Genomic DNA, 15,014 nt, shown 5'->3' on the forward strand with positions numbered 1-15,014 from the left:
AGCTATTTCTAAAGGCAATTTAAAAAGAGGAGTTCCAAAAATGTATTTCAACAATGGAATTGCCCGGCTGGTGTGGCTCTGTGTACTGAACGTTGTCCCATGGACCAAGGGGTCACCAGTTCGTTCCCAGTCAGGGCACATGCCTGGGTTGCAGAGTCAATCCCCAGTAGGGGGCGTGGAAGAGGCAGCCTATCAATATTTCTCTCTCACTGATGTTTCTATCTCTCTCTCCCTCTTCCTTCCTCTCTCCCTAAAATCTATAAAAACATATTAAAACAAAACAAAATAATGGAGTCACTTTTGAAATAACTCTATTGATAGATATTGCTCCTGCCAGGAAAAAAAAAAAATTCAGTGGTGGGAAGGAGATTTTCCTATAAAACTGAAATTAGAAGAGAAGATGCTCAACCTGTTTTAGAGCTTCCTTGAAGGGAATTTTCAACATCTGATAAGAAAAGTCTCTGTCTTTACTCCAACCATAGAGATACTCACCCAGGGGTAGAGCTCGGGTCAGGTTAGCAGCTGGAGGATCTGTTTCTGGAGGACAGAGTTCACAGAAGTCCCAACATGATGGGCAGAGCAGGTTTCCATCGTGAATCCAGCCGTTCATATGAATACTAACGAAGAGGACCTGCCCGGCTCGACTACACAAATATGAAGTATTCTGGACCCAAACCTTTAGACCTTGTGGAGAACAAGAAACCTTCCAACAGAGAGGAAAAAATCAGATCCGTAAGTATATTGGCTTTCTCCATCTACAGGAAAAGGTTAGAATTTACTAAAAATACTGGCTATAAAATATAATTTGGGATAAAAAATTTCAAATGATTATTTCTTCTTCAAAGTTGTTTTCTAAAAAGACTTCATGTTAATTTCAATTATGCTACTTCACTTTAAATATTTCTAAAACTTCTTTCCTAGAACTATTTTCAAAGTAAATGCAAGTTTCTGAAAATGTTTGTTAGTAGCTAATTTTTACTCTACAGGTAGATGAAATTTTTGGAAAAACCCAAAACTGCTCAGAACTGAGTCTGGTAAAGGTAGTTAACTAAACTGGTTAACACTAGGCTAACATAGGTGTTATGCAAAGTACTAAAATTTATTTTCTTAAGTGGCTATTAAACTAAAGGCAATTTCAAAAAAGGAGTTCAAAAAATGTATTTCAACAATGGAGTAGTCATTTTTAAAATAACTATCATCAATTAAGTATAAATACTCATTTGGAAATTTAAGTTATAAAACGTGTTTGAGAAAACAAACAACATAACCTGTAATTCAATGAGCCACATCTAATAAGTACCACCATAGGTATAGCGTAATGTCGTCATCTTTTAAGTGAACTTGATTTTCATGTTTAGTACTGAAAAGGATACCAAAGAGCTTCACAACACAATGCCTGCCCTCTACCAGCTTTGATGGAGGAGAGAAGGGAGGGATATCATTTTTTTATCCTAAAGATGTGCATAGGATTTGGGTCAGTGAGGGAGAGATATTGTAACCTGGTGGGTTGTGTCAGAGTCCGAATGGGTGAGGAGGGCAATCACATAGGGGGGTGGGAGAAGGTGAAAGAGGTGTGGACAGATGAAATAGGACAACAAATTGAGGACAATGAAAGCCATATTTCTCACTGTCAGAGAAAGGAGTTACAAATATAGAAAGGGAGAAAAACAAAATGAACCCTTTGGTGTTAGACTGGAATCAAAGATACTGATGCAAACTCATGGTTATATATTTACACATGTATAAGCAGTATATAAAAAAATTAGCTCTGTTTACCAAGAGGGCCTAGAGAGCAGCTGTATTTCAATAGCAATGAACAGTTCACCTAGCAACTAGATCTTCGTTTCTAAATACTATACTCTACTGAAGAAACTAGAGCTCCTTAGAGAAATGGTTGATTCTAGGTGGGGGCAAAGAAAGTAAATATGGACCCAGAATACCTTGGGCCAGAAAGCCAGGAAATATTAAAAGAAAGATGGGGACAGGCTAAAGAACACAGGGACCAACCTAAAGGGGCTCCCTCTGGCCAAAGCTGGAGCAACTTGAATATCAAAATAAATGAATATAGTAATGGTAATACTCAATATTAAATGGAATCCATGAGTCAAAACGAATATAAATACATAAATAAAATGAGAATCTGATAAGAAATAAGTTCTTGACATAGTACCTTCCCCCAATACTTATTAGTTACAAAGGTAATCAATTAAAACAGAAAAAGAGTAACTTGCCAGTAGAACATGAGCACCACTTCTGTTATATTGCAGCCCCAAACCCATTACCTAAATTTAATGAAACACCAGACATCTTGTCTAGAACTGGCTTGTAATCTTTAAAAATGCAAAGTTATGAAAGTCAAGAAAAGATGAGGAATTCTTCCAGATTGAAGAACAGAGACATGACACCTATGAAACATATGAGATTAGTACAGATCCTACTGCTACAAGGACATTGTTGGGCCAATTGACAAAACTTGAATGGGGTTGAAGAATTATATGTATCAATATTAATTTCCGGATTTTTTGGTAATATTGTAGTTATGTAGAAGATATCCTTGTTCACAAGAAGTACACATTAAAATATTTGGGACTGAATGGGCAATATGTCAGCAATTTATACTAAAAAATTTTTTTGTACCATTCTTACAACTTTTGTCAAAATAAGGAAAACAACAAGTTAATCCATATGTAAAATACTTGGAAATCATACACACTTTCCCACATAAATGGTGTTGGTATTAAATTAGCAAAATTAATTGACAATATTAGGTACAGGGAAGCCAAGCTACATTCAATCTTTATGGCTGGTATTTCAAATCTGCATAATCCCTTTGTGGTGGTGGTAGTGTGGATAAATCATTAAAATAGCCTGAAAGGGTCTTCTTCCTATTATAGTTGTCATTGTTCTAGCTTTATTCCTTTAACCTAATATTCTCACTTATAGCAATTTATTTCAACAAATAAATTTTTAAAAGGTAAAATATGCAAGTATACTTACAAAAGCATTTTTAGATACAAAATATAACAAGGAAGTGACTTCTCAAATTATGATGATGCAATGTTCTACAGCTATAAAGAATAATAAGTGTTATTACTGGAAAAACTTAGAAAGGATGTTTTGCTCTGCATAAAAAGTATTAAGTGAAGGAAGTAAAACAAAATTATGCATTATGGTTAAAACTATGTATGAAATCTATATATATAAAAGCCTAAGTGACCACCACTGGTAGCTATTATGCGCACTGACCACCAGGGGGCAGATGTTGAATGCAGGAGCTGTCCCCTGGTGGTCAGTGCGCTCCCACAGGGGCAGTACTGCTCAGCAGAAGCCAGGCTCACAGCTGGTGAGCACAGCAGCAGTGGCGGGAGCCTCTCCCACCTCTGTGGGAAGCAGGCCTAAGCCAGCAGTCAGACATCCCCTGAGGGCTCCCAGACTGCAAGAGGGCACAGGCCGGGCTGAGGGACCCTGCCCCCCCCAACTGAGTGCACGAATTTCGTGCACCAGGCCTCTAGTATCTCAATAAAGCTGTTATTCCAAAATGATTAACTTTATAAGAAACTTAAAAATATATAATATTTAAATGTCCAGCTACAGAAGTCTGTTCAGCTCTTGCAGCTGAAATAGTACAATGTATTCTGATTTTTCATTTTCAGGAGCACACTCTCCACCTTGACATCCATTAGTAGGGTATGGAATATTCCTTAAGTTCTGCTCCTAAGTTACAGAATGCCTGTGTCTCAATACGTTTTTAGTATGGTAATGCATTCATTTAATATCAGGCATGCAAATAAGATACTTAAGAAAATAGTAATTTGCTCCCTTTGGATTTCTATTTTCAAAGGAGAAAAAAAAACTATTATTAATCAGTAGTTGATTTATTAATTCTTAAATCTATACTTTCTGCAGATCTTATGAAATAAAATTGTAAATTTTTTCTATTCAAAGTAATAGCTATTGAAGAAAGAATTATCTACTTTCCATTATTTCCTTAGACTATGTGCCCAGAAGTAAAATTATTATAAAAGTTGTTGATATATAGCAATTTTATACACACACACAAACACACACACACACACACACACACACACACACACACACTAGTGGCCCGGTGCACAAAATTCGTGCACGGGGGGGGGGGGGGGGGGGGTCCCTCAGCCCAGCCTGCACCCTCTCCAATCTGGGACCCCTCAAAGGATATCCTACTGCCGGTTTACAGGGATCGGGCCTAAACTGGCAGCCGGACATCCCTCTCACAATCCAGGACTGCTGGCTCCTAACCATTCACCTGCCTGTCTGATTGCCCCTAACCACTCTGCCTGCTGGCCTGCTCGCCCCCAACTGCCCCCCACCGCCGGCCTACTCGCCCCCAAATGCCCCCCCACCAGCCTGATCACCCCCAACTGCCCCCCATGCCAGTGTGTTCTCCCTCCCCCCCCGCCGGCCTGCTTGCCCCTAACTGCCCCCCCTGCTGGCCTGCTCACCCCCACCTTCCCTTCCTACTGTCCTGCTTGCCCCCAACTGCCCCCCTGCTCACTCCAAATTGCCTCCTCCCCCCCCCCCCCCCCCTGCTGTCCTGATCACTTCCAACTGATCCCCACTGTTGGCCTGCTCGCCCGCAACTGGCCCTCCTGCTGGTCTGCTTACCCTAATGGCTCCGGCCCCACATCAGCCTGATCACCCACAACTGCCATCCCATCCTGGCCTGATCACCCACAACTGCCCTCCCCTCTTGGCCTCTAACTGCCTCTACCTCGGCCCCGCCACCAAGGCTTTGTCCAGAAGAATGTCTGGAAGGTCTCCTGGAAGGTCTCCCAGTCTAAGTAGCATATGACCCTTTTATTAGTAGAGATAGAGGCCTGGTCCACGAGTGGGGGCCGGCTGGTTTGCCCTGAAGGGTGTCCTGGATCAGGGTGGGGGTCCCACTGGGGTGCCTGGCCAGCCTGGGTGAGGGGCCCCCACTGGGTGCCTGGCCAGCCTGGGTGAGAGGCTGATGGCTGTTTGCAGGCTGGCCAAGCCCGCCAGTGGGGACCCTCACCCCATGGGGGTGTGGCCAGCCTGGGTGAGGGGCTGAGGGCTGTTTTCAGGCTGGCCATGCCCCCCTGGCAACCCAAGCTCCCAGCCTCTCCTTTTTTTCTTTTCTTTTTTTTTTTTCAACACCTCCTTGAGCGGAGGCTAGAGCCGGCTGGAAGCAGGTATCTGGGATTTATTTATCTTCTATAATTGAAACTTTGTAGCCTTGAGCGGAGGCCAGGGACAGCCGGGAAGCTTGGCTCCTGTCGCCGGGGGCAACCCAAGCCTCCTGCTCACTTGAGCTCCGTGGCCACTGCCATCTTAGTTGGGTTAATTTGTATACTTGCTCCTGATTGGCTGGTGGGTGTAGCAGAGTGATGGTTAATTTGCATGTTTCTCTTTTATTAGTGTAGATATATATATTAAACAGAGATAGGCAATTTCTCTAAAAAAAAAAAACCACCACCAATATTTTCACAAAACACAAGCATCCAAACTAATATTTACATAAACAGACTAAGTAAAAATATTAATCAGTAAATTAAAAAAGATAAAATGTATTTTAAAATATAATAATCAAATAATGAGACAAAAGCTATATAATATTTGGTATAATTATTAACAATCATTTAGTTTACCTGATAACATCCACTCCCCCAGTCTGGGTAACTCTGCTTCCTTTCACAATTTTCCATGACAAATGCTGATTTCTGAAGTAGACAAACTGAATGAGGTCCATACTTTTCAGCACCATAGTTTTTAAACAGGTCTGAAGAAAACCAGAAAAATTTTCTTAAAAACTGATCTTTGGCTCAAAGAACAAGAAATTGAAGTATTCCATCCTTATGACTAATGGTTATTTTAAAAACAAACATGTTTAATGGAAATTTTCAATTTAAAATATCAAGAGAAAGAGGGCTCCAAACTTAAACTAGGTTCTCAATACAGAAACTACTGGGAGAAAATTATTATACCAGTAACAAGTGATAAAAGTGGTTCTAAAGTATTTAAGTTAAAGTATTGAGGAAATGGCACTGAGAATCACCTTCATTAGTGGCTTAAATAGCAGTCACTTGCCAAATGACCCAAAATAGGATGAAGGCAACTATTTATATAATGAAAGCTTTTTGGGGGTCTTGCAACTTTTGCAAAACTCTTTTTGTATTTTCAACTTGTATTGTCATCCCCTGGAAGTTCATAAATACCATGCTGATCTAGTCCCAGACTAAACACAAACTTTCAGAGTGGACTCGACCTCTAAATAGCTAATGGGCAAAGGATGAAGCTCTTAAACACAAGCAATATTTTGCTCTCTTTTCACTTAATACAAGTAAGTTACATCTTTTGAAAGCAGAGAGTTCAATTAGCCCATTTAAAAATATTATAAAGATAAGTATTGCCCTGCCATTGTGGCTCAGTGGTTAAGTGTGGACCTATGAACCAGGAGATCATGATTCAATTCCCAGTCAGGGCAAGTGCCCAGGTTGCAAGCTCAATCCCCAGCAGGGGGCATGCAAGAGGCAGCTGGTCAATGATTCTCTCTCATCATTAATGTTTCTATCTCTCTCTCCCTTCCTCTCTAGGAAAGGAAGGCCCTAGTGGGGCAACCTCCCAGTCCCTGAAGACTTTTGAAAAACCTCTTCTTTTCCCTCCAGCGGCGCACAATTCAAAGGCGCTAGCTGCGGAGCCACCTGCCACAGAGCTGCCTAATCTCTCTCCGCACCCAGCTGGATTGAGTCTGGGGCGCGATGGGGCGGAACACCCCCAGCCGCTGCCCGCAGGCGGGATGCTGGCGGGGGTGGGGCGTGTACCCAGGGGCCTTGGGGCTGGACCTCCAGCCCCCAGCGTGCTCTCTGCCTGGAGGCATCCAGCTGCAGACCTCCGACCCCACTGACTGGATCAGTGCTGAGGTGAGGAAAGGAAACTTGGGGCGAGTACCATGGGTGCGTCCCTATGACCTTCCCCTCCAGGATAACGCTGCGCTCCCTAACCTCCCAGGCGCCAAGAGATAAATGTGGGTTCCCAAAGAGGCAGGCCCCCAAGGAGCTTCAACTGGGAAGGACGAGAGGAGTTACTCACTTCTGACACCCACACCCTTTGCTTTAAGGCTGCATTCTCCTTCCCTAATACATGTTGCTTGAAGTACATGATGGTTTGTGTTTAGACATGTGAAAAACATGGGGAAAATAAAGTTTTGTGCTTTAGAACAAAAGAGTCTGGAGTCTGTGGAGGTCTCTCTCTCTCTCTCTCTCTCTCTCTCACACACACACACACACACACACACACACACACACACACGCTTGCGCTCTCTCTCTCTCTCTCTCTCTCTCTCTCTCTCACTCTCACTCTCTCTCTTCCTCCCCTCTTCCCTGGCCTGGCAAATATTCACGCAGAAAGTTAACTCTAGCTCCTCAGAACCCACCCTCACTGGAGTGGTCTCTGTTTTGTTTTGTTTTTTTCCTCTCACAAGGTTTCTTTCTAACCTCTAAACCAGCAGTCAGACATCCCCACGAGCGGTCCTGGATTGCGAGAGGGTGCATGTATTTCATGCACCAGGCCTCTGACATATGATAAAAAGGTAAGTATTGCCCTGGCTCGGGGGTAGCTCAGTTAGAGTGTTGTCCTGATACGTTAATGTTGTAAGGTCAATCCCCCATCAAGGTACATACAAGAATCAATCAGTGAATGCATATGTGGAATAACAAATTGATGTTTCTCTTTATCTCTCTAAAATCAATCAATAAAAATTTTTTTTTAAAATAAGTATTTTATTTTATGTCAATTTTGAAAAATCTTAATTATATAAACGAAGAAAGAAAATGTAAAATAGAACTCTATATTTCTTTTATTTTCAGAGTATTTCGAAGTCCTCAAAAAACACAGTGACCAATGGTAAAAAAAAAAAAAAAAAAAAAAAAAAAAGGAGCATCAGCAAGCTACAATTCTCAGGCCAAATCCTGAGGGTTACCTGTTTTTATAAATAAAGTTTTAGCCAACACATCCACACTCATTCATTTATAGATTGTTTATGACTGCTTTCACACTACAACAGCAGTGTTGAGCAGCTGCAACTGAGACCATGACCCACAAAACCTAAAATGTTTACTATCTTGCTCTTTACAATAAATGTTTGCCAACTCCATCTGTAAAACAGTAACATGTGATAATGTATTTTTAGCAAACCCATGACTGACAGATCTGTGCATTTCTTTTGTTTTATATGGAACTGCTGAGTAGTTATATCATAAATCTTTAATATTTATTAAGTAGGTGAGTTATAAAAAAAAATAACTACAAACCCTGTTAAATCTGCTAGGTTTAAAAATAAAACATTATGGAAATTTAAAATTTAAGTGACTTAGTTTGTAATAAAGTATGTAATAAAGGGGGAGTGGGAGAAAGGACCAGGTTAAAAATTTTGATGACGCCCTAACCGGTTTGGCTCAGTGGACAGAGCATTGGCCTGCGGACTGAAGGGTCCCAGGTTCAATTCCGGTCAAGGGTACATGCCTCGGTTGCAGGCTCGGTCCAACGTGCAGGAGGCAGCCAATCAATTATTCCCTCTCATCATTGATGTTTCTGTCTCTCTCTCTCTTCCTCTCCTTTCCTCTCTGAAATCAATAAAAATATATTTTAAAAAAATTTTGATGACCACAGAAACAAAAACTATTTATTGCTATTTATTAACATATCAGATGTGAGAACACTTTATTTATAGAGGTGGATAGTATGAGCTGTAACTATTATTGTTGAATATCCAATTGCCATACTGTTTATCCCTTTGAAGACCTGTTCATTTATATGTATTAAGAAAGAAAAAATAGTATGACAACATCTTACTAGTGATGGGATAATAATGCTATTCTGATATCTGAAGAATGGCATGTTACTTCTAAATTACATAAAATGCACACTCCTCAGGAGTTGAAAACATAGGTTACCTAATGTGATTAGCTAAAAAGAGCTCTCCATTGGAGGACCCTGCACTAAGTACCTGGATCACTTAGTGTCTTTTTATTCATCTGTGAAATTCAATAATATCTTCTCTATGTCTCTCGTCAGGTTCTTAGAAGAATAAAATGAAATATAAAAATGAAAGAGTTTTCCAAATGAAAGTGTCAGGCAGATGTAAGATATTACTAAAAAGCAGTGTGTATACATGCACAAATCTATCTAATAGCTAAAAATCCTTTCTATGTGTGATGGTCCTAAGCTCTTAATACATTAATTCATTTAATTCTCACCAGACCTCTATTAGACAGATATTATTATCCCCTTTCTACAGAGGAAGAAGCTGAGGCACAGAGAAGTTAGATTATTTACAACAGATGGATAGCAGTGGAACCACAATACAAATTCCAGGGTCTGTGCTCTTAACCACTATTTTACATTGCTGATATATAATTGTAATATGTATATAACATTTCATTTCACTAGACTACTAACCTGGTTGATTTTCCAATATTCTACAATCTGAGCTGCGCTGATATTCACCACTTACATGCCAAATGAATTCCTGACTGAAAGGGCAGTAGTCAGCAATTTCTACTGAACCACCATAATGAGGCAAATCTTCTGCAGGTATTCCACTGAGTTCATCAAAGTACTACAAGAAAAGTATTAGGAAGATAGGAAAAAAAAGAAATATTCTGTATAACCAAACAAAGTCCACAGACAATTTGTAGTAACCCTCTAATGCTGTATAACACAAAGAAGATATTAATGTAGTTTTCCTCATGTACAGCAAGCATGTCAAACTCAAAAGCTAACACAGGCCAAATAAACGAGGCATGCGGCCCGTGGGCCGTGAGTTTGACATGCTTGATGTACAGTGTAACACAAAAATATTAATATACTACTCAGGGGTATGTTAATGCTACTGTAGTTTTAGAAATAAGTAAGGTAAGTAAACTAGTTCAGTTTTTTATTAGATAACAAATTTGGTATGTTTTTAAAGAATGAATCAGAAGACTTTTAAGAGTTGACAAAATACATAAAACTGCATAGAATTAAAATTTTAAATATACTGTACTTCAAATGTCTTTATAGGCTGTTTTGACATTCTTGAAAAAATAAAATTGTAAGAAAATGCAAGAGATCACATATATACATATAATACTTTGAACACCAAAGGAACAAGGTACCAGATAAATCTTAAAGATTTCACATTTTACACCAACTCATTGAATTATAATACTACTAGTGGCCCAGTGCACAAATTCGTGCACGAGTGGGGGCCAGCCAGCTTGCCCTGATTGGGGTGGGGTGGCCAATCGGGGGCGGGGCAGGGCTGGCTGGGGAGAGGGGCTGCAGGCGGCTGGTGGGCCAGCCCCGCCCTGGTCAAACTCCCGGTAGAACTCCCAGTTGAGGGGGAAATTTGCATATTAGCCTTTTATTATATAAGATGTCTAAGTATAGTTACCATCATATGGTGTCTGAAATGCTCAGAAAGATCATAAACCTATGTAGGAAGCTCAAAATTTAGCAGCAATCATTTAAAATTAGCTTTTGTGATATAATTTCTGACTAACGTGTCCTTTGAAAATGACAGGCAGAGTTCAGGTTTTTTAGAGATAGCCATGGCAACGAAACACTTAAAAGGTCAAATCAGAGATTCAGACAACATCATGTGGGGCCATTTTCTTCACCTTTTACATCCCTTAAGTCAAACCTCCTCTAAATCAGAACTCCCAAGCCTTCTAATTAATTGGCTTAGAGTACCTGGGTTATTTTCTTTAAAGAATCCTGGGGGGTTTTTTGGTGTGTAAATTAGAGGAAATTAAAGATGAAGACTTTGGAAACAACTAGAAAGAAAAAAACATACAGTTTAGAAATATTTAGAGCAAAATAAATATTCTAAGTGCTTCTTACTATTTCTACCGGAATTGCTAGATATTAATTACTATCTATTATCACATTAGTTATAAATAAATGGAGGAATTCCTCAGTTTTACCTGACTTATAGAAAACAAATGAGGCCTTATAAATTGAAACAGTTAAGAAACTTTACTCTTCTAATTCAAAATAGAAATTTATTTTTAAAAAGGTGATTCTTAAAATTGGGCCCCAATCAAGTGTTACCTGGTATTCTTGAGGCAAAGGTTTTGGAAACTTCTGCAAATTACACACTGCAACTGCTCTCTGGTCCTGTCTGCAAGTTAACTGCAAGGGATTACTTCTGAGGGTGTCACAGTAAGGGCTCAGCATCTGCCTCCTGCACATAAAAATAAACACCACAGTATAAAACTGTAAAGAAAACAGTACATGTCTATTCTTTTCCATTATAAGCTTATCTTTTCCACTATAATTTCAATGTTTTAATAGCTTAAAATTAATTGCTAAATAGAGTTATAAACTTATTTTTCAAAGGGTAAAAGGAATGCTTAATGTAAATGTGAAAGATCAAAGCTAGATGCATTATAACATTATTTCACTGTTATTAAATAAAATCCTATTTATCTCTCTCCATTTTTGTCAGTAAAATGGAATTTTAAAGACCTGATTTGCATTTTATATGACAAATAATGAAATTCCAGAGCTTGTCAAAAATACGCATCTTCATAATTAACAAATGGAGTCTCAGAAACAAATGGAGATGATGTCCCCTTTGTCCTGCAGCTACAAAGAGTTAAATATTTTCTATGCTACAATCTAGTTCAAAGAATCCTATTTGACAATTTGTTAAATTAAAAACATTCACGCCCTGGCCGGCCCTCAGATGGAAGGGTCACAGGTTCGATTCCCGGTCAAGGGCACGTACCTCAATTGCAGGTTCAATCCTTTGGGAGGCAACTAATCAATGTGCCTCTAACACATGGATGTTTCTCTTTCTCTCTCCCTTCCTCCCTCCCCCGTCCCTTCCACTCTCTCTAAAAACTCAATGGAAAAAATATCCTCATTCCTTGGGTGAGGTTTAAAAAGGAACACACATACACACAAAAACAAAAACAATATTCACAATCCAATCTTGTTTTTCTGCGTAAAATGAAAATTGTGTCAATATTCCTAATTGTTACAACTTGTTCTGTTCTCTGCTAAATCTAATCTTGGAGAGAAAGTAATTTATTTCATGTTTAATTATTTAATTTGTTAATCCTCTCCTCTCCCAAGGATACTTTTTCCATTGAGAGTGGAAAGGAGGGAGAGAAGCGGGGAGATAGGGTGGAGATTGGGGCAGGAAGGGTAGGTGGAGGGAGACGGAGACAGAGAGAGAGAAAGAGAGAGAAACATCGATGCAAGAGACATTGATTAGTTGCCTCCCACACACGCCCTGACTGGGGCCAGGGATCGAACCTGCAACCCAGGTACATGCCCTAAAGTTTAGTGTGCAGGCTAACACTCTACCCACTGAACTACACAAACCAGTGCTCAATGGAAACTTTTTAAAAAATTGCACTAATTGCTACAGATTAAACCGAGCCCTCCAAAATTCATGTGTAGAGGCCCTAACCTCCAATCTGACTATAACTGGAGAAAGGGTCTTTAGGAGGCCATAAGGGTAGAGTCCTAATTTGATAGGTCTGGTGTCTTTACAAGAGGAGGAAGAGACCAGAGTGCACTCTCTCTGCCATGTGAGGACACAGTGAGAAGGTAGCTTTCTGCAAACCAGAAAGAGAACTCTCACCATGAACAAAATTGGCAGGCACTTTGATCTCAGACTTCTCAGCCTATAGAACCATGAGAAAATAAATTTCTGCTGATTAAGCTACACTTTCTGTATTTTGTTATGGGAGCCCAAGCAGACTAAGACATGATTGGAAATAAAAATAAAACATTGAAATTTGTGGGACAATGCTGAAGAAATGCTGAGAGGGAAATTTATAACACTAAATCAGAAATATGTAACATCTCAAATTAATAATCAACAATGTAGAGAAAGAACAAATAAAAAGCAGAAGAAAAGCTATAAGATAATAGCAGAAATCAATGGATTTGAAAACAAAAACAACAGAAGACATCAATAAAACAAAAAGTTTGTTCTTTTAAAAAAATTGGTAAAACTGCTCTAGCTGGTTTGGCTCAGTGGATAGTGTCTGCCTGCGGACTGAAGGGTCCCTGGTATGATCCCGGTCAAGGATACATGCCTGGGTTGCAGGGGCCTGCAGTGCAGGAGGCAACCGATTAATAATTCTTTCTTTTAAAAAATATATTATTATTCACTTTTTACAGAGAGGAAGGGAGAGGGATAGAGAGTCAGAAACATTGATAAGAGAGAAACATCGATCAGCTGCCTCCTGCACGACCCCCACCGGGGATGTGCCCGCAGGCAAGGTACATGCCCTTGACCAGAATCAAACCCGGGACCCTTGAGTCCGCAGGCCGACGCTCTATCCACTGAGCCAAACCGGCTAGGGCTAGATTCTTTAAGTAGTATATGATTTAAAACAATATGCAGCTATTTGTTATATCACCAAGCACCATAAATGGTTTTCTACACATTTTGAATATGAACTATTCTGACCATATTTTGAAAGTAACACTTTAGGCTCCAGATAAAGAACAAAATCAGAAATAAATTGTTATCAAACATTATGAGGAAATGTATTCTTACTTTTTTCTCTGCTGATCAATCCAGAATTTACAGCTCTTCCTGACAAAGTCACAGCCCATTCCTCGACCCCAGTCTAACTTCTCAGCCATGCTATAATTAGCTTTATACCAGCTGTGGAAATAATTCAAACAAAGCACTTTTTATTGCTGTCATTTAAAAAACAATTCCAACATACCCAGGACAAATCTCAACAATGAGAAGACTAGGACCTCAAAAGGGACTTTGGTGGCCATCCCACCGATAGGCATTACTAAGAAAGCCCTTGCTGCAAGGGTCTCCGGGGCAGGACTGGGGGACTTCAGTTTTATGGTGAGGCTGTTCACAGTTGAATAAAACACTAACAAACCATGTTTCCATTGTAATTTCCAAAGATGATAGAAGTCACAGAGTAGAAACTGGTTCAGGTGTGAGACCAGCGGAATGAGGGCCAAAGAAACAAAGAGAATGAGAGAAAAAGAGAAGTAAACTGAGGAAGAAACAGGGGGATTGTTAGGTAGCTAGTTTTTACCTAATCTGATTCAGTTGGCCCTAGGGTCTTGCTTCTCTGGCCTTGAATCTGTGCTATTTTATCATACAGGCCCTGCTTGTGACTAAATATTACACCATTATAATAAGACAAATTAATACAATGTCTAATACTTTTAAAATATTCTCATTTCAAAAAACACACACACACACAGCACATTGATTTAGTTTCCTGGCAAATTTAATTGACAAGCTTACTTTTATTAGCATTTCTTTTTTTTTTAAATCTTTTTTTAAATTTTGGTCCTAGCCAGTTTGGCTCAGTGGATAGAGCATTGGCCTGTGGACTGAAGGTCCTGGGTTTGATTCTGGTCAAGGGCTCATACCTCGGTTGCAGGCTCCTCCCCAGCCTAGGCCCAGGTCAGGGCTCATGTAGGAGCCAACCAATCGATGTGTTTCTCTCACATCAATGTTTCTCTGTCTTTCCCTCTCTCTTCCACTCTCCCTAAAAATCAATGGGAAAAATGTCCTCGGGTGAGGATTAACAAAAAAAAAAAAAAAAGGAAAAAAAATCCTTTTTAATTTTTCAACTAGAGGCCCGGTGCACAGATTCGTGCACGTTGAAAGGAAATTAATTAGAAGGTGGCTGGTGGGGCAAGACTGGGCGAGATGGGCCAGACACGCCCTGGATCCACCCTCCTGCGGTCCCTCCCTGGCTGGCCACACCTGGGGCAGTGCTAGGGCTCAACGGGCATCTGCAGAGTGAGTGGGGTCCCTCCGGCAGGTGGGGTCCCTTGGCCTGGCTTGCAGGGATCGGCCGAAACCGGCAGTCTGACATCCCCCAAGGGGTCCCAGAATTCGAGAGGGCATTCTGCAAAGTTGCTGTCATTCTGCTGCTACTGGGTTGAGCATCTGCCCCCTGGTGGTCAGTGCACATCATACATACTGGCTGGTCGGCCAGTCAGCAGGTCGCTTAGCCTTTTATATA

The 15,014-nt window shown here is 40.3% G+C and overlaps 1 protein-coding gene across 3 annotated transcripts in view; it reads right to left on the minus strand.

The window, feature by feature from the left end:
- Positions 1–15,014, minus strand: part of LMLN (leishmanolysin like peptidase) — a 67,759-nt gene that overhangs the window by 11,190 nt on the left and 41,555 nt on the right. The window contains exons 12-16 of one of the 3 annotated variants that reach the window (XM_070406412.1): positions 13,562–13,672; positions 11,092–11,224; positions 9,457–9,616; positions 5,649–5,779; positions 493–703 (exon numbers count right to left, since the gene is read on the minus strand). In XM_070406412.1, the coding sequence (XP_070262513.1) occupies positions 493–703; positions 5,649–5,779; positions 9,457–9,616; positions 11,092–11,224; positions 13,562–13,672 (746 nt within the window). Of the gene's footprint in view, positions 1–492; positions 704–2,995; positions 3,069–5,648; positions 5,780–9,456; positions 9,617–11,091; positions 11,225–13,561; positions 13,673–15,014 lie in introns of those variants that run through there. The other 2 variants (XM_070406413.1, XM_070406411.1) reach the window with 2 other exon arrangements.

This window comes from Myotis yumanensis, unplaced genomic scaffold, assembly GCF_028538775.1.
Source record: "Myotis yumanensis isolate MYYU_CA2020_CCGP unplaced genomic scaffold, mMyoYum1.0.hap1 SCAF_2, whole genome shotgun sequence".
NCBI lineage: Eukaryota > Metazoa > Chordata > Mammalia > Chiroptera > Vespertilionidae > Myotis > Myotis yumanensis.